The sequence below is a fragment of the Ascochyta rabiei genome, chromosome 5 (assembly GCF_004011695.2).
Source record: "Ascochyta rabiei chromosome 5, complete sequence".
Lineage (NCBI taxonomy): Eukaryota > Fungi > Ascomycota > Dothideomycetes > Pleosporales > Didymellaceae > Ascochyta > Ascochyta rabiei.
This window is the reverse complement of record NC_082409.1, coordinates 1,820,855-1,839,153: the sequence shown is the minus strand read 5'-3', so window position 1 is coordinate 1,839,153 and position 18,299 is coordinate 1,820,855. Positions and strand designations below refer to the sequence as shown.

Sequence of the window (18,299 nt, the reverse complement as noted above, 5' to 3'; positions counted from 1 at the left end):
GCACTGTAGAATAGAGACGTCTTGACTCTTCTAAGGAAAAGTGGTAGAATTTCTGTATACTTGCTATGCTGTGGTATGGAACAAGGTGTTGTTTATTTTATAACGCTGTTGTTAACTTTTGCAATGCTAGCCTATGCACAAAGGGATTGGAACGCATTTGTGTGATGGTTATTTTTGTTGTTATTTTTATTATTGTTGTTATTGTTGTTGTGGCTATCTATCTCTTATATGCTATAGAAGAGTAATCTACAGATGATAATAATAATAGTGACGCAACGCAATGCGTTCAGGCACTGTGGAACAGGACGTGTCTTGGAGAAAAGTAGTGAAACTTCTATACACTCGCTATGCTATGGTATGCAACTAACTATCCTCAATTCTATAACGCTGTTGTTAGGCCATGCCGGCCTGTGCAAGATGTGATTAGAACGCCTCGTTTGATAATTGTCGTTGGTGTTGTTGTTGTTGTTGTCGTCGTCGTCGTCGTCGTCGTCGTCGTCGTCGTCGTCGTCGTCGTCTTCGTCTATCCCTCATCTGCCATGGAAGAGTGGTCTACAAGTAGAGGATCAATACAGAGCCCTGCCGTCACTTCCACTCCTTCGCACCTCCAGACTCCGTCCTCGGTGTGGCCGGTTGGGCCTATGGCGACGGTGGTGGGGCTGTGATGGAATGATGGAGAGTGCGGGACGCAGTTTCATGTGTGAGCAGTCGTGTCTGGCTCCTGCCCGTGTCCGGGCTGAACTACCTCCTCGGACTGTCCTTGGGGGTTGGTGTGGACTCGTGTATGTCGAGTGTGTTCATGCGCTCGGCCATGCGCTCGGCCATGCGCTCGGAGATGCCCGGGACGCTCTGTTTCTTGGATAGGACACGGTCTTCGGTCGGCGTTGTCGGTGCAGGCACAAAGTCTTTTCGCTCAATGGGTTCCTCAATCTCCGTTTCTTCCTCGCTGTACTCGTCTCCCTCCTCATACTCTGCGTTGTCTTGGTCGTAGGGAGCGTCGAGGTCCTCGCCGAGGTATTCTCCATAGTTGCCCTCGACGCTCTCCAGTATCGAATCTTCCATTGCCTCTTCGTCGACGCTCTCGTTGGTCATGTACGACGCCTCAAGATCTTCTCCCTGCTCGCCCTCGTCTTCGCTGCGGTAGCTCCCCGCCTCAGTCTGCTCATCATCGCTCTCATCCTCGCTGTCGGTAAAGTCCTCCATGTCGAGCGGCTTGTCGCGCCAGTAGTTGAAGTCGGTAAAGTTCTCTCCACCGGCGGGTACCAAGAGGCCCACGGGCGGGAAGAAGTGGTCGACAATCTCACGCATGGAGGCATATCCGGTCTTGTAGCTGTTGAGGGAGAGGACGTCGAGGCTGACCTCGGCGTTGGAGTTGATTGTGAAGATGCGCGTGGATGGGATGTTGACGCTGCGGTAGGAGAGCGCGTCTGTGAAGCGATTTCCAAAGCCCGCGTAAAAGGGTGTTTGGCCGGCAGGCTTGTCGAAGAGTTGCATGATGTCCCTCAAGCACGCCATTTTGAAGACTTCTGGCTTGCGAAGGTAGACCTCCCTCCTCAGTGCCGCGATGGTGCGATCTGGACTCATGATCACCGGCCCTCTAGGCAGCTTGTAATCCTCCTGCACCACCCCGTTGAGGTACGCTCTTGTCGTGTCTGCCTGCCCTACACTTCTAGAAGTGAGGTAGAAGATGTTGTATCCGTTGTTGACGATGTCGGTGTAGAGCTTTGCAACCCCCTTGTGTGTCCAGTCGCGCCCGATGACGTTCAAGATGTGACCGAGGGCATCCGACTTTGTGATTGTGCCGTCAATGTCGGAGATGACGATGGGGACAGAGTGCTGCCAGTAGAACATGTAGGCTTCGCATTTGGAGCGGTTGACGGTGAAGGACATTGTGTTCTGGCCTGGTTTCAGATTAAGGTCCTTCAGCTGGTCGCTGGTGAGACGCAGGGTTTTGGCATAGTTGCGCGTTTCGGTCTTCTTTTGCTGCTGCTCGGGGGAGTGGGGAGCGGAGAGGCCAAGGGCGCTGTCCGAGTCGTTGCGCGTGTGGGGAGGAAATCCAGCGGATGTATCGCTGACACCGCTGTCGCTTTGGTAGCCAGGATCGGAGACTGCGTCGAGGGAAGGCTCGCTGAAGACGCTGTGGGCGGTCTTTTGCATGGCGGCTGCCTTGGCTTCCTCGCTGCTGTAGATCCAAAGGTTTCCGTTCTCGTCGGCGCCAATCAGTGCGCCAATGTCGTAGTCTCCCGCCAGCTCGTCTGACAAGATGTTTCTCGCCAGGACCTCGGCGCGCAGAGCGTCCTGCTCGCTGCTCTTGTAGCCTGTCATGTCCAGCTCGAGGTCTCCGCTGTCGGTGACCTTGTTCGGGATGTTGGAGGTGAAAAGCTTCTTGGACAGCTTGATGGCACGGGCCAGGGCCTCGGCCTGCGAGACGGGCGGGGGACTCGCTGAGCGGGCTGTTCGGTTCCACCTCGTGGCATCCTCTCTGCTGATCTCGAGCGGGCCATGCTCCTTGACGCCGTCGAGATGGGCGGGGAAGTCGTCATTCCCAGAGGGAACGACGGTGTCTGTCTGGGACCGCTGGACATGGAAGCCGGACCAGTCGCCGGAGACGGGGCGGCCAAAGTCTGCTTCGTTGTACTGTGCGTCCGAGGGCGGCACGGACATGGACATGCGTCCTCTTCTCCGCAGGCCGCTGTCTATGCTGGCGAGATCGAGGGGCTCCGGGTCGTCGAGCAGCTGGGCGGGCGAGGTCTCGAGGGGCTTCTGCTCGGGACTGGCGGCGGGCGAGGCCAGGGGCGAGGTCTGCATGTCGGCGGGAATGGCGGCGGAGGTTTCGAAGACGAAGAAGGCCTCGCCGCCCTCGCCGAGCTTCATGGAGTAGTTCTGGAGCTCGCCGTTGACGCGGAACTCGACCTTTTTGTCCGAGGGGCGCAGGATCTGGTATTTGCCGAAGCGGACGTGGAAGGGCGAGCAAGCCATGGAGCCATCTTCGCGCTCGACGACGATGGTGTCGATGGCGCCGCTGAGCGTGGCCGGGTTGATCGAGTTCCAGCCCTTGGAGACGCCGCCGGCGACGGAGCGCAGGTAGTTCATGGTGGAGTGGGACGGTAGCGGTGATGCAGTGCGTGAGGCAGTGCAGGCAGGCGGGAGTCGCTGGGTCGATGCAGCGGCGCTGTGCCTTTATCTGGCGGGCCTCAGCGCTGATTCACATGCAAGCTTCTGGTGGGCGCGGTCTATGCGCTGCGCTCACACGGCTGGGTCGGTGCTTTTGGGCAACGAGCGAAAGTATGACGGAGTGAGGTCAGCTTCGTGTGGAGAGGCTAGTGCGCGACCGAGCAGCGCCGGTGGAGGTCAGGCGGGCGTGTCTAGGCCGCGGTCCAGCGGCTGTCTTGCACGGGGGTGTTGAGGCGGGAGAGGGGGGGAGAGGAGAGAAATGGCGAGGCAGCGTGCTGACTCCTGAGGGTGTTGAACGCCTTGCTCACACACACTGGGGCTTTCACATGCTGCACGAGCAGGCGTGGTTGGCCGGGCGGTCCAGCAGACACAACGCGTTGAGCTCAACCGCGGCACTGGCCGGCCACGACAGGCGCATGGACTGTCTCTGCCGGGCATGCGCCGTGACGGGGACGTGAGTGTGGAACGCTGGAATGCTGACTGCAGGCTGCAGGCTGCATGATGCCGCCACCAGCCAACAGCAGCTACTGGAGGTGGAGACGATGTACTGTATAGCAGCGACTAGAGGTAGAGACTATATATTGTATAGTAGCCACAAGATGCAGAGACGATATACTTTAAGCAGCCACTAGAGGTAGAGACAATATACTGTAAGCAGCTACTAGAGGTAGAGACAATATACTGTATAGTAGCCACAAGATGCAGAGACGATATACTCTAAGCAGCTACTAGAGGTAGAGACGATATACTGTAAGCAGCTACTAGAGGTAGAGACTATATACTGTATAGTAGCCACAAGAGGTAGAGACGATATACTTTAAGCAGCTACTAGAGGTAGAGACGATATACTGTAAGCAGCTACTAGATGCAGAGACTATATACTGTATAGTAGCCACAAGAGGTAGAGACGATATACTTTAAGCAGCCACTAGATGTAGAGACGATATACTTTGAGCAGCTACTAGAGATAGAGACAATATACTTTAAGCAGCTACTAGAGGTAGAGACTATATACTGTACAGTAGCCACAAGAGGTAAAGACGATATACTTTAAGCAGCCACTAGATGTAGAGACCATGTACTGTATAGTAGCCACGAGAGGTAGAGACAATTGACTGTATAGCAGCCACTAGAGGTAGAGACCATGTACTGTATAGCAGCCCTGAGCCACGCCAGATACCCCACTGGCCGCTGGCTCGGCAACGCTGTAGCGGAAAAGGCTGGCGTGGGTGCGGAGTGGAGCGCCTTCCCCTGCAGCGTGGGAGCCAAGCTTTTGCAGACGGGCCGCTTGTGCATCTTCACCGACGTTGACGACCACCACCACCACCACCACCACCACCACTACGACCATTACTACTCACACCACCACCACCAAACAACGTCCCCGCCAAGCACCGTCCCCGCCAAGCATCGTCCCCGCCAAACATCGTCCCCGCCAAACATCGTCCCCGCCAAACATCGTCCCCGCCAAACATCGTCCCCGCCATGTTCTCGGACCCGGCCTCGTCGCTGTACTGGCCGCCCGACGTGGCGCGCTACGACGTGGAGACGCTGCTGTTCTCGTCCTCGGGCTGGCTGCGCACCGCCTGCATCGTCCTCGCCCTGTTCTGGTACCGCCATCTGCCCCCCAGCTGTTCCCCCGCCTGGCCCCGCGCTCGCCGACGCCGACGCCGACGCTGTCGCTGACTGTCTGCAGGGTCGCCTTCCGCGCCTACCAGGTCCTCTCGCAGCCCGTCGACAAGCTGGTCCACGTCCTCGGCCTCGAGGTCCCCGTCGCCCCGCTCGTCTCGCTCGCCGGCATCAAGGCAGACGGCCTGCTGCTGCACTGGAAGGCCCCCGAGCGCGCCTCGGTCCTCAAGTACGTCGTCCGCATCAACGGCATCGACGTCGGCCACGTCGCCCCCCACGACACCTCCGTCACCGTCGAGAACCTGCTGCCCGACCACCACTACACCCTGCGCGTCGTCACCTTCAACGCCTCCAACTTCCAGGCCCCGAGCGCCCCCCTCCGCCTGCGCACCCTGCCCGCCGACTCGGACCAGTACTACGCCGCCTCGCCCCCGTCTACTACCCACGCCGCTGCAGCCCCCGCCTCCGCCTCCGCCTCCGCCGACGATGCCAACCCCACCCCCATCGTCCGCCCCAACAAGTCCCTGGCCGACGTAGCCACCCCCTTTGCCGCCCCCGCCATGACGCGCGAGCACAGCAACAGCACCTCGCGCGCACGACGCCCCGACATGGCCCGCAGAGGCTCGCCCGCCTCGCTGACCGCCGACGACGCACGCGCAGCCGCCGACTCCAACGACTCCATCCGCGCCCTGACCGAGAAGCTCGACGCCCTCCGCCGCGACCTCGACGACATGGACCGCCAGATCCAGGACGAGGACCACGACTTTGTCTCCCAGCGCCTCGTCCTCATCCACAAGCGCGACGAGAAGAAGGCGGCCCTCAAGGAAAAGGAAGACGCGAGCCGCGACCTGCGCAAGGAGGTCGCCACCCTCGAGCGCCAGAGCGCCGCTGCGCAGACACGGCGCACCCACCAGGAGCGCCTCTTCCGCCAGAAGGAGGCCGAGAGGAAGAAGATGAAGGACGACGTCGCCAAGTGGTCCCGCGAATCCGTCGAGCTGCGCGACACGGCCGAGAACCTCAAGAAGGAGCAGAACGAGTACAAGGCGTCCTCCCAGAAGCGCATCCAGGAGGCCAAGGACAAGTACGACGACGAGATACAGGCCAACAAGGCCCTCGAAGACGCCATTCGCGAAAAGGGCATCCAGATCAAAGCGCTCGAGGAAGAGAGGAAGGAGCTGGAAGAGGGCCAGGAGGGTGGGGAGGCCCCAGACGGCACCGACAGTGCCGAGCGCGAAGAAGACAACCGCTGGAAGATGACCCTGGGCCTCTTGCAGCAACAGTACGCTCAGGCCTGGCAGCTGTTCATCGAAGCCGACAGGGCCAACCAGGAGGCTTCCAGCAGGCTGCAGTACTTGCAGCAGCGCCGCATGAGCCAGCCCCAGCTCTACGACGATCCCAGCGTCCCGCGCGTTGGCCCAGTCAGGAGAAACAGCCAGCGCCAGCGTCCTCTGAGCATGCGCGAGGGACTGTTGAACGGACCGCCTGGCGGCTTCGTGCAGACCTCCTCAGCACCCTTCAACAGCATGGCTGCCGCCTCATCACCGCCCTTTGCGTCCGTCACCCCCTACTTCAACCCCGTCAACGGCATGGCTTTGCCTCCTCGTGGGCACGGACACACGCCCTCCCTCTCCCAAATGTCTCAAGCTGATCTCGAGTCCTTGACCGGCGGTGCGCCCATGAGCCCAACGGCTGGCGCTCTGCTTCCTGCAGGCCTGTTCGGCGATGATCTGGGCCTTACAGACAACGAGGACGACGACCTCTTCGGCCCGCCTCGACTATCCTCATTAGAACCATCGCCCAACATGCGCAACGTCCTCCCTGGCCTGGGCGCTGTCGGTCATGTTGACCCGCCCAAGGATCCCTATACGCCGGTCTCACCGCCCGAGAGTCGTTCGCCCAGCGTCTTTGCAAGTCCGCGCGAAAGCGGTCAACTCCAATTTTACCCGAATCCTGAAAACATCGACCCTGACAAGCGCTCCATCCAATCCAGCTCCAGCTCCTTCATGAACTCCCAGAGCAGGTTCGGGGGACTTTTTGGGTTGAACAGGCAGCGTGGTAAGACAATCTCTGGCCAGGGACCCGCCTTGGGCTCTCTCAAGCCGTCTCAAAGTCAATCCCTACCTCGGCAAGAGTTCGACCTTGACTCGGCCGGCGCCTCGCGCCGCCGCGGCAGTACCGAAGGGGCTTGGTACGATTCGTTCATGCGGACGAAGACGCAGCCTGTGGAATCATCCAGTAGTCCTAAGCACGTGGCGACGCGCAAGCGTACGTTCAACATGTTCGGTACGAAGCATGACCCGTGGCTGACATCTGTACTAGGAATGGAGAGGCCGTCGTCCCCGCGCCAGGGCTCCACCATATCGGGCGAAGGCATGGCTCTGCCTCGACCCTCGACGGAGAGCCAGACGAGGTTCGGCTGGGGCATCGATGCCTTTGGGGCTAGAAGCAGCCCGCTTGGAGTCGACTGGAGTGTCAACAACACCAACACGTCATCATGGTCTAGGATGCCATCGCGTCGGCCCTCCATTCAGCACGGCTCGACTACCAACCTGGTCAACGAAGACTCCGTGCACGACGACATCCTCGATTTTCCCTCCAACGTTCGCTCGCCCATGCAGGCACCGATTGGCACGCGCCCGCAGTCGTCTGCATCGCACATGCCATCACGAGACCACCCCCCGATGCCAGAAACACCGCCCACTGCGCTCAACCCTGCCGCAGCGACGTTCACCATGTTCCAATTGGGCAAGAAGTCAGAAGAAGACAAGGCCGAGAAGGCGAAACGCGCAGCGGAGAAGGCAGCAGAGAAGGAGGCCAAGAGAGCAGAAAAGGCCGAGAAGAAGGAGAAGACCAAGGCCGAGAAATCCAAAGGCAAGGACAAGGAGAAGCAGGTCGCTTTCGAAGCCTCGGCGGACGGCAGCCATCCCACCTCCCCGTATGAGACGCTCTCACGCCCTTCGCGAGACACGCCTTCCATCATCTCCACCGCCGATGTCTCGGAAGCATCGCCACGTGAGTCGCTCGAACGCAGCGTCTCGCAGGCAACCTCTGATCAAACCGGCTCCATCGGCAAAGAGTCCTTCATGCAGAAGCTCACTCGCAAAGGCAGCACGAGCCAGTTCCTCTCGTTTGGCAAGAAGAACCCGCTGTTCGCCAAGAAAGGCGATGTGCCCAGCACGCCTGATGAAGCGGAGGAGGACTCGGGCGGTTTCTTTGGTCTGGGCAAGAGCACCGAGAGCATCAGCCACCACAACTCTCCCAGCATCGGCACCCCCAAGGACAAGAGTAGCGCGCTTAGCTGGGGCTCTATTAAGCGCATGGGCCGCAAGGACAAGACACCGAGTCTGCACGAGAGCATTGCTAGCGAGGCGACTGGGGACGAGGAGCATGACGAGAGTGCCGAGGGCTTGGGATTGAAGGCTTAGGGCTTTTTGCTGATGCATGGCTTGCAATCTATCAATCACTCCATGACATGACCGTGTGAGGCGACGTGACGTGAAGTACTGCCCTGGTCATAGCGCGCGCTCACCCCAGATTCCAGATTCCAGCCCTACGCAGAGCCGCAATGCCAAGACGGCGCAACGCGACTGCGCGTCTGTCTGTTCATCGCAACCTCACTTGCATCCACGCCAGAAAACACGCAATCCACACATCCACCATGGCGTCGCCCGCGCCTGACACCAACGGCATATCCACACCCCCCGCGACCGCCAGCGCAGCCCACACCAACTCCCCGCCCGCATCCCAACCGCAACCTCAATCCGCTGCCCAGCCCACCGCACAACCCACATCCGCGTCGACTGCGTACCCCTCGACCTCGCTCCTCGACACAGGGACCTCGAAGCGTCCACGTGACGCGCGCCTCATCCACCTGCTGCTCGCCAACATGGGCGTAACAGCGTACACGGAGCGGGTCCCCCTCCAGCTGCTCGACTTCGCCTACCGCTACACATCCGGCGTGCTGACCGACGCGCTGGCGTATGAGCCGCCCGTCCCGTCGTCCCTACCGCAGAGCGAGAAGAAGAAGCGCGACCCCACGGCCGAAGAGGGCATCAGTCTCAACGCGCTGCGCACCAGCGTCGCGGGCCGCGCGGCCGTCATGGGCGGCAGCGGCGGCAGCAGCGCCGGGCTGGGCAAGGAGTTCCTGGCCGAGATTGCCATGGAGCGGAACCGCGTTGCGCTGCCGCGGGTGGAGCGCGAGTTTGGCCTTCGGTTGCCGCCTGAGCGGTACTGTTTCACGGGCGTCGGGTGGGGGGTCAAGGAGGCGTGGGAAGCCGAGGAAGACGTCGAGAGCGACGAGGACATGGAGGGCGTTGCTGCCGGCGGTCCCGTGGGCGGTGGGGCGGTCGCTGACGGCTTCGGCGCGCCGGTCGAGGCGGATACAGAGATGGGCGGCATGGATGAGGAGGTCGATGAGGATGAGTTCGAGGAGGTCATGGGCTGATGTCTTTCCTCTTCCATTCACCTTCACCCCAACTCCCAACTCCCAAGGACGAAACACCGACGCCTCGTCCCTCGGAGGCGGAAAAGCACACATGGCATTTGCAGGCGTTTTTCTTGTCATTCTACACTCTCGATACCATTCTCTCCGAATTCTCATGACATCACATCTTCCATCCATCCATCCATTGTTCCATTGTTCCATCGACCATGCTGCCCCACAAGAATCCCAGAAGAGCACAACCCCTCGCAACCCCTCTCTCGGATCGCGATCTGCACACACCTACCTACCTACCTACTAAATCTAAACCCCTTCTTTAAACTAAGCAGATGTTGAAAAATACTGCAAACTTAGTAAACACCCTTTTAGTTCTGTCTTCTTGCCTTTCTTCTCTAGTCTATCATCTTTACTCTACTGCTATCTTAGACTCTACCGCTCTCTAGGAGAAAGAAAATCACCTTGGCGTCTATTAATATGCCCTATTTAGGACTCAGAGGGACTCAAAGGAACTTAGCGGGCCTCGGCGGGTCTCAGCTGTGCCGTGGTTGTGATGGTGGGGTTTGGGATGGGGGGCTGAGTCGAGGGCGCATGTAAGTGGACATTTCTTGTGCGCAGATTTCCAGCAGCAGTCTGGTTGGCGTTGAACTGAATGCATCGCTGCTGTTCATTGCCGATGGTTCGGGTGCACGGGTTGGTGAAGGGTCGTGTTTTGGTGGTGCGGAGGTGAGGGGCTGCTTCGAGGCCCGGGTCGTTGCGTGCTGCCGAAACTAATCGTGTTTAGTAAACGGATATGTCGAGTACAAAGCGATTCGATGTCCTCGGTTCTGCCTCTGCTTTGCTGATAGATCCAATTCAGACCACGTTCGTGAGACGGCAGTACATCTTGAAAGCACCAGAGTAGAGTTTTATGAAATGTTCGTTACTATCAGCACTACAGGGGTATATGGTCATGTTCATCATCTACAGCGCACAGCATGGTACTGCACCTCCATATCCTCGTGGAATAGCAAGCACTAGATGGTGTACCTGAAGCCTTTCTGGTCACCCTCGGTCCACTCAAGCTCAACCTCGCCGCGGTCCGCACGCTTGTTTTGCCTGATCGAAATGAGGGAGACTACAGCAACAAGCAGCAGAGAGAAACAGCTGGTTGCGATGCAGGCGTAGATACCCGGGCGGTAGGTCGGCGCATCTTGAGTCCTGAAAACCAAGCCTCCCGCGATACCACCAACACCGCCCATGCCGACCAGTGTGGCTGAGCAGAAGGCGCGCTTCCACTGTCCACGGATGTTGTTCGCCTGGTACGACATGGTTGCCGGGACGTTGCTGTTGGCACCGGCAGTCGTCAGGAAGACGCCAAAGTACCGGACAGCCGGGCTCTTAGCAAATCCCATGATGGGCAGACCGATGAGGCACAGAATCATGTTGAACACGATGATCAGGCCGCGGACCTTCCACTTGTCGCCGGCCCATCCACATCCGTACATGATGATAGCGGCGAATGCGTAGGGTGGCGCAACGAGACACTGCGCGGCGCCGACAGTGAAGCCCATGTTGATTTGCAGAATGACGGGGAGGAAGTATGCCAGCGCGTACGACACTGTCGTGGTGTTGAAGAATATCTGAAACGGGTCAGTACAGCTCCGTATCCGCACTGTGTCCAACTCACCAAAGCGTAGCACCAGACCTTGAAGTCCAGACCACCCTTGAAGAACTTCGCCATGTTCCAAGGTTCTGGCTTAGCATCGCCGCGATCACGGTCGACGCGATTGATGATAAACTTTGCCTCGCGCTCAGTCAAGAACTTCCAGGAGGTGTGCGCCTTGTCGGGAAAATCAACCAACATCCAATATGCTCCGATACCGAGGAAGCAAGTCAGAGCACCCTCAATGATGAAGATCCTAGAATGAGTCAGTGTATTGAGACGTCTGTACTGTGAGACGACACGTACCAGCGCCAGCCTGTCAGACCCTCTCTCCCGTTCAACTGCATCAAGCCAAACGCAAGAATGCCAGCACAAGCCGAAGCCAGACTCCCAAGGATGTAAAAGACACTGTATCGCTTTCCAATGTCGTAACGCGTGTACCAGGTCGACATCAAGTAGACGCAGGAAGGAAAAAAGCCGGCCTCTAGGATACCAAGCACCACTCTGAGCGCAGCCAGGGATTGCCAGTCTTGCGAGAAACCCATCCCAATCATGACCGCTCCCCATAGAGTTACGATGACGGACAAGTGGATGCGAGGTCCAAGGTAGCGGATGATGACAGTTGAGGGTGGCTGGAAGAAGATGTACGTGGTGAAGAAGACCAGGGTTACAACGGAGTAACGCGATACAGTGCCCATTAGGACGTTGAGATGCAGCTCTTTGTTCATACTGTATTTCGTCAGCAACGCCATGGCACCAGGCGGAAAACGTGTGGACGTACCCAGCAATGCTAGCAGCGGACAGGTTTGTGCGATCCATCAGTGAGACGCAGTACAGCACTCCCACCGTAACGACGAGGCGACGATCGACCCGATGGATGATTTTCCTCTGCTCCGCCGGCGTGAACTCACACTCATAGTCGTCATGAGTGGAGCTGTTGATGTCCTCTTTGTGGCTCACGATTTCCTTTTCGTTGTCGACATTGTATTCGTTGTGGTAGGCAGCGGCCTGCATGCTGTTCGCCATCTTTGCGGTACGAGCAAGGCTATGGGAGGGACAAACAAGAACCCTAGTTCACGGCGGTGGGTTCATGATCGCACGATAGCATTATATGCTCAGCTGGCCCCTGTACGGCCGACCATTACACACTGCCAAGCAGTCTGTGGGCCATGCCTGGACGTTGGAAATCTGGAAAGATACCGAGGCCCCGGCGATGACACCTATTGGAGTGATGGGATCTCAATCGTCCTAGCAGCGGCTTCCAAGCTTGTGGAGAGCCCCAGAATGAAAGAGAGGCGCTCTGGGCGCTCAGCGATGGGCGAGTCTGGGGTTGGGCTTGGCGCGTGGAGACCCCGCATGTAGAGGACGCCTCCGTCGCTAGACGACCCACCAGCGGGCCAATCGAGATGCAGAGCTAACGACGCAAGCATCTGCGCTGGTCGTTGTGCGGCAGTTGACAACACCCGAGGCGACACTGCACGCGCGGGGGGCGTACAACTAACAGCAATTCAAGCCAACGCGCGGTTCTTCACTCAACGTCGATCAACGCTGCTCAACGTTGTGCCTTCTCGCCACCCTCGAGGATCTGCATAACACCACGTTGCAAGCGCTCGCACGCGGGGTAAACCCACAGGCGTTGCGACACCCCACAGTCTCCGTCTGGACTGTCCCAACAAGGACACTGCTCCGGTATGCACAGGGGGGATGTGTCGATATTCGATAACCTGATGCAACACCAACAAGCCGCAGCATGCCGGAAGACGCACTTAGCATTTGCCGTGGCTGGACATCCGGCTTGGCACAGTCAAAGTCGCCCTCGTCAAGCTGCACCTGGTGCTTGCTGCTGAAGAAGCGTCGGCGACGCTCGATGTTCAGACAGTGGTTGAGCTGTCGACGAGCTGCTCATGTGCGAGGCAGAGTTCGCTCACAAAAGCACTTACAAAGGATGGGAAATCCAAGGTCACAAGGAACATCTTGTTTCGCAGGGCATGGATCATCCGACTGTCGCGCACTAGCGGCTCGTTTTCATCGTCATGGGCATGTCAACAGACGCTTTCAGGCGACAGGATCCGTGCCTGCAGACGTCCGCGGCCTATCCACCGACTTCCAAGACTTCGGGGCTGATGTAGTGGCGCTCTTGTCGGAAGATCAGCAGGCCCTGCGAGCCGGGAATCTTCTTTGTGTTCGCCTTTGGTACCAGTTACGACGCCTTGGATATCCGTGCGAACTTGGCACTTCACTTCGGTACACTGACGCATGGGACGCACTTCCTTCCCTAATCTTTGGCTTTCCAAACGGCTCTTGGTGACATCGCACGTAAAGAACTACAGCTTGTCTCATAGCCTCATGACAACGTGATGATTCGAGCTTGATTAGACGACCTCCTTCCAGCTCGTTTTGTGCTCTTACCAAACCACGACAATGCTGCTTTGTGAGACATTCAGGTACACCCAACGCTTCCATTCTAGTATTGCGTTCCCGTCAATCTGCAAGATGTGCCAAGGACACCCCAAGTTGGAGGGCTGAGGATGACCTGCCTGCTTTTCGTATCCGAATGCTTGGTCCTGCTGGGGCCTTTCCCCGGATCAGCGATACCTCAGATCTGGCACTGTCCGCCAATAGTCATACGTGCAGAATTCCAGGAACCGAGGCTTTAATTCCAGGTCTTATGCACGGCAACGCCATACAGTGCGCCTCTTCTTGTTCTTCGACTTCACTCTCAACCGCGACCCAGACCACCAATCACACCGACTGTGTAGACCGAGGCTTCAATCCCGCTGTCGACAGGTCATCCGATACCTCCCGTGGCCAAGAAGCAGTCGAGAGGGACAACACCGTACACCTGCATGGTGATACCGATACAAACTTGAGAAAACGACACCAATAGGGGTCTTGATCTCTGTCGATGGACCGAGGCTCTCTTCACGCCGCCAAGTGGCTAAGCGATGCGGAACAAGGATACGGTTCAGCCATCAAATGAGTCCATTTGCTTGTACTGTAACACGAAATGGATCTGACTATCCAGCATTTGAGATATTGTCTCTATCTTGAGAGATCTCTATGCACGCATACGGATCTTGCCTTCTGACCCAGCTTGATTAAGTTGGACTTGTATGTCTGATGTGTGTACCTAATATTACATGTCTAGCAGTCTTTGGGCTTGCTTTCGATACTCTGCGTCTGTAAAAGATGGATTTTGCTCAACCTCATCCTGGTCCGCTTGTGGTGGGCGGATAAGTGGAACTTCGAGCTTTCACCCCTTTATATCGTTAGAGGAACTTGTTGCAGTTAAAGAGGTAGTATTTGTACGCACATATACTAGCCAAATTAGCCACGGTATTACGGCCTATCTCTACTGCGACAGAACATGATCGACTAGTCCACGAGCTACCTCGACTTGAGATCGTAGAAAAATCGCAAGAACTCGTTGCTTTTCCTTCAAAATGCTTCAGAGGGTAAGTGGCCGTCCTGCGCCATACACTGGTACACGTGCGCTCCAATCTTAGTACGCAAGCGCGTCATTGCTTACCTCAGACTCAGAAGATCAGGGCTTGCAAGCGACTCGCATACAAAGTGAGGATTCGCTGCCTTTAGAAGAAGAAAACTATGAAAGAGCCTACCGGTACAGTGTACGTAGCGTATTGGGTCCGGCTCCGAGTTACACAACGCCCGGCTCGGTCCGGAGCTCTTCACATTCCGAGCACTAGCTTCCAAACAACTACTACCCCTTCGCAGCCAGAACATTGACGGTCAGCCTCAACGTTCACGAATCTTCAGTTAAACTCACACAAGGTGTCTTCTGTACAAGAAGGCTTCCCAATGTCGCAACCTACAACTCCGGAACTGAAGCACGAGACTGTCACTCTTTCGACTGGCTCGGTGTCACACATCTGGCGGACCCAAGCAACAACTGCGCGCGCAATAATAGTAATCCAGCATGGCTTCTGCGAGTACGCTGAACGATACGTGGACTCACACCACAGCCTCGTCCGCGAATTCAACGCAACTGGCTACACCGTTTACGCACTGGACATGTGGGGCCACGGACGGTCACCAGGCACTCGAGGAGTGACACACATAGGAAAAGCTGTTCAAGACCACGTTGAGCTGCGGAGACTCGCCAGCAAAGAGAAAGTGCCCATTTTTCTGTTCGCACACTCTCTCGGTGGACTCGTCACAGCGGGGAGCGTAACCGTGGACCCTGAGAACCTTAACGGAGTCGTGATGACGGGCCCAGCATTGCCGGATCTCATCCCAAGCATCGCAAGAGCTGCGGTGGGGGCTTTGGCGAGGACCATTCCAACCGTCTCTGTCCCCATGCCCAGTGCATCGCTCGACGGCCTTACTAGGGACCAGGAGGAGATCAAACGGTTCACCGCAGACCCGCTCGTGACCCGACGGCAGATTCCGTTTCTGCTAGCGGCGACGGCTCTCGATACCATGCAGCAGATCAATGACGGGTTCAAGAAGTGGACAGTGCCAATTTTGGTGCTTCACGGCACTGCCGACACGTATACGGAGTGGAAGGGGAGCGAGAAATTTGTCAATGGGATCGCGTCCGAGGATAAGACGTTTCGAAAGTACGAAGATGGGAGACATGAGTTGTTGCTGGACCCGCCATGTGCGGACGAGGTATTGAAGGAGATACTTGGATGGATAGAGAAGCACGTGTGAAGCTACTGATGACGGCTTACATCAAGAAAGACATGCAGTGCTCATCACTTTACCTTGGACAGACTCAGGCCCTACTCCTGACACGTGCCGTCTTCCACCCTCTCAGAATGCCTCAAAACGGCCCAAGTTGTCACTGCATCAACATACAGGCGCCTGCAATACTATGCCACTCTGGTCCGCCCAGCAATGACCCAGTCCGAGGCACCATGTAGGAAAGGCCTGCCCATCCAGAGGAGGCTTTGTCTCCAAGACGTCGTGATCTTGAATCGCGCTCTCCCGCCCCGCCGTCCTCATCACCCCTCCTACCATGCCTTTCCAGTGAGTCCCCTAGATCGAACAAGTCCAGCTCTTTGCGGACCTTGCTCCTTCCACGAGATGAGTGTCGCGCACAATGTCTCACGACTGTCGTGTTCGTCCGGTGCCATTGGATGCCTATTGAGCACCCAGTCCACATCGTCATCATGAACCATTACACGGGCACGGTGACGTTGCATCCCCTCACTGATCCAGTCTCGAACCCGTCGTTGCATGTGTGTCAGCCACGGTCTACTTTTCCAGTACGCACCCAACAATGGACAGATCTGAACTCGCTCTCGCGCTTGTTCTCCGCTGTCGTCTTGTACGACTCGGGTGTGGCTGCACGGTCCAGCCGAGTCACGTTTCAGCGGTGCTTGTGGGAGTCACAGAATGATGGGCTGTGAGGCTGAGCGGTCGAGCTTCAATGCTAGGCTGCGGAAGTCGCAACTTGGCCCGGGGCTTGGGCAAGTGCATCTGGTATCTTCGAACGTGAACTTTCATATGCGTAGTAGCACAATCAAACAGGACACTGACAAATAGCTGGTGGCTGGCTCGCGACTTGAGCAGTGGCACCGATGTCTTCGCAACCACCTGGCCCTCGTAATCACATCACTCACAGTAGCAAAAGGCACCATCTCTGAATAGGTCACACGAGCCATGTAATTGATCTAATCTACATGAGCGTGTCTTCTCCTACATCATGGTTCGATGAGCTGTAACTCCATCGTGATGCTCGCTAGTCTGTTGGTTTGTTCGAGGCATAAGAGCCGTCTTCCCTACTAGTCCTCCTCCCTACTTCAATACCAGCGGCAGTCAAAGCGCGCCTTGCCAAATGAGCGGCGGAAAAACAAAACAGATCGTAAAAGGGTCGTCATAATATGCACAGAAAGAAAGAAAAGTCGAAACGTAGAATGGTCGTGCGGTTCGTAGATCACAGTTTGCAGGTTGGTTGCTTTAGTTACGGATGATGACACCGTGGCGGCGGGTCTTCTTCTCCTCGTAGACGTACTCGTCTTCGGAGCTGCACTCGTCCGACTCGTCGGAGAAAGAGCAGCGGGCACCTCCGCAGTCGAGCTTGACGCGGTCACCCTTGCGCGTGATTCCGTAGCGCTCGCATGTGCAGCATGAGCTACCAGAGCTGACACTGGATGGCGAGGAGCTGCCGGAAGAACGGGAAGAGGTGAGCGACGGAACGTCAGAGTCGGCGTCAGAGTCGGAGTCGTCCTCGGAGTCGGAGTTGATGTCCTGGCGAGCAAAGCGGCGGTTGAGCTCCTCAAGGGTGGTCTGGTTGTATTGAGTGTTGATGACCTGGCGAGTCTCACCGGGGCGCTGGGGCTTGGGGGCAACGATGCGGGAAGGAGAGACACCACGTCCCTTGGGGATGTTCTGGGAGGTACGGCGGGACTCCCTGGAGGACTTGGCGGGTGCGGCGGCAGCCTTGGACGGGATGTCGATGATGTTAAGCTTGCGGCCGGTGGTGGGCTCGGTGGTGTGGTCCTTGGCGGGGTCGTGGGAGACGTGGTAGCCGTCGATGATGTAGTAGTACCAGTAGCGCTGGCCCTGCTTGAGGGTGGCACCCTGGAACTTGAAGCAGCCGACCCAACCACCAGTCTTCTTGGTGTCCTTGGAGAGCGGGAGCTGACCCTGGTAGCCGTCCCAGGAGCCGAGAAGGTGGACGGTCTTGCAGTTGGCGGAAGTGCGGAGAGTGAAGTTAAGCTGGATGGCGGCCATTATGATTGAAGTTTCGATTTCTTGAACTTTCGGTGGTAGTTAAAATTATGATGACTGATGAGTCTTGTGATGCGTCCTGATCAAGCTAATGACTAGACGACAGGGTTGATTGCTGATGAAGCGGTAGAAAGATGGTTGACGAAAGTCGATTATGCGAGTTTGTCGAGTTGTTTGGTGAGGTGTAGATGGAGCAAGTAGAGCTGAAGATTAGGTTTTCGGGGGAGGTAGACCGGCTACGAGAATTTGGTAAGAGTGAAAAAAGATTGAATTAAGGTGGCACCAGGCCGAGAAACAGAAAAGGTAGAAGGAGGATGAAAAAACGAACACAACAGCTCTGAGAATTTGACACGCTTGCTGAAGAGAAAAGGTCAGAGTGAGGGCCCCAGGCCGACATATATAGAATCCAACATGGTACAGCACTTCGCCAAAGAGGGCTAGGATTGGCGCAAGCGGGACTCGCTTTGCGAGGCTTTGCGAGGGGTCAGCCGAAGTGACGGCACTACGAAGCGATTGATTGCTTGTGCAGCCCACGCACGCCATGTTCGCAGGGAGCAGGCTGGTTGGGGCGTGGATGTGCAGTCTATCGAATGTGTGTTGAGCGCTTGACGGAGTATGTCGAGTGGTCGGAGGGCATCTTCGTGTTACCGGCGCTCTGCTTCTGAGACGTCATTGGCCGAAGCAAGCGGGGAATATCCATCTTCTGCGCACAGA

The 18,299-nt window shown here is 57.1% G+C and overlaps 6 protein-coding genes across 7 annotated transcripts, besides 11 other annotated features; 3 read left to right on the top strand and 3 right to left on the bottom strand.

Annotated features, from left to right (window-relative positions):
• Window positions 1-157: 157 nt before the first annotated feature.
• Window positions 158-211: a tandem repeat.
• Window positions 212-444: 233 nt separating this feature from the next.
• Window positions 445-470: a tandem repeat.
• Window positions 471-524: a tandem repeat.
• A 217-nt stretch (window positions 525-741) lies between these two features.
• On the bottom strand, window positions 742-3,093 carry EKO05_0003773 (Phosphatidate phosphatase; the record flags this gene model as incomplete). Its single annotated transcript, XM_038945274.1, has 1 exon — window positions 742-3,093. The coding sequence occupies one exon, from the start codon at window positions 3,091-3,093 to the stop codon at window positions 742-744; it is 2,352 nt and encodes a 783-aa protein (XP_038800505.1).
• A 1,391-nt stretch (window positions 3,094-4,484) lies between these two features.
• Window positions 4,485-4,548: a tandem repeat.
• A 111-nt stretch (window positions 4,549-4,659) lies between these two features.
• EKO05_0003772 (uncharacterized protein) lies at window positions 4,660-8,228 on the top strand (the record flags this gene model as incomplete). Of its 2 annotated transcripts, XM_038938430.1 has the most annotated exons (3): window positions 4,660-4,784; window positions 4,871-7,068; window positions 7,123-8,228. In XM_038938430.1, the coding sequence occupies 3 exons, from the start codon at window positions 4,660-4,662 to the stop codon at window positions 8,226-8,228; spliced, it is 3,429 nt and encodes a 1,142-aa protein (XP_038800506.1). The 2 variants fall into 2 exon arrangements, with proteins under 2 accessions (XP_038800506.1, XP_059492214.1); XM_059636231.1 differs by having other exon boundaries at window positions 4,871-8,228.
• Window positions 4,831-4,861: a tandem repeat.
• Window positions 5,174-5,285: a tandem repeat.
• Window positions 8,229-8,461: 233 nt separating the features above from the next.
• On the top strand, window positions 8,462-9,247 carry EKO05_0003771 (Transcription initiation factor TFIID subunit 9; the record flags this gene model as incomplete). The annotated part of the gene is made up of 1 exon (XM_038945275.1): window positions 8,462-9,247. The coding sequence occupies one exon, from the start codon at window positions 8,462-8,464 to the stop codon at window positions 9,245-9,247; it is 786 nt and encodes a 261-aa protein (XP_038800507.1).
• Window positions 8,505-8,584: a tandem repeat.
• Window positions 9,202-9,234: a tandem repeat.
• A 158-nt stretch (window positions 9,248-9,405) lies between the features above and the next one.
• Window positions 9,406-9,455: a tandem repeat.
• A 158-nt stretch (window positions 9,456-9,613) lies between these two features.
• Window positions 9,614-9,668: a tandem repeat.
• Window positions 9,669-10,257: 589 nt separating this feature from the next.
• EKO05_0003770 (uncharacterized protein) lies at window positions 10,258-11,912 on the bottom strand (the record flags this gene model as incomplete). Its single annotated transcript, XM_038938599.1, has 4 exons — window positions 10,258-10,863; window positions 10,911-11,142; window positions 11,193-11,615; window positions 11,668-11,912. 4 exons carry the CDS (start codon window positions 11,910-11,912, stop codon window positions 10,258-10,260), a joined length of 1,506 nt encoding a protein of 501 aa, XP_038800508.1.
• Window positions 11,913-14,705: 2,793 nt separating this feature from the next.
• EKO05_0003769 (Acylglycerol lipase) lies at window positions 14,706-15,560 on the top strand (the record flags this gene model as incomplete). Its single annotated transcript, XM_038945276.1, has 1 exon — window positions 14,706-15,560. The coding sequence occupies one exon, from the start codon at window positions 14,706-14,708 to the stop codon at window positions 15,558-15,560; it is 855 nt and encodes a 284-aa protein (XP_038800509.1).
• A 1,251-nt stretch (window positions 15,561-16,811) lies between these two features.
• Window positions 16,812-17,588, bottom strand: EKO05_0003768 (uncharacterized protein; the record flags this gene model as incomplete). The annotated part of the gene is made up of 1 exon (XM_038945277.1): window positions 16,812-17,588. The coding sequence occupies one exon, from the start codon at window positions 17,586-17,588 to the stop codon at window positions 16,812-16,814; it is 777 nt and encodes a 258-aa protein (XP_038800510.1).
• Window positions 17,052-17,095: a tandem repeat.
• Window positions 17,589-18,299: the final 711 nt, after the last annotated feature.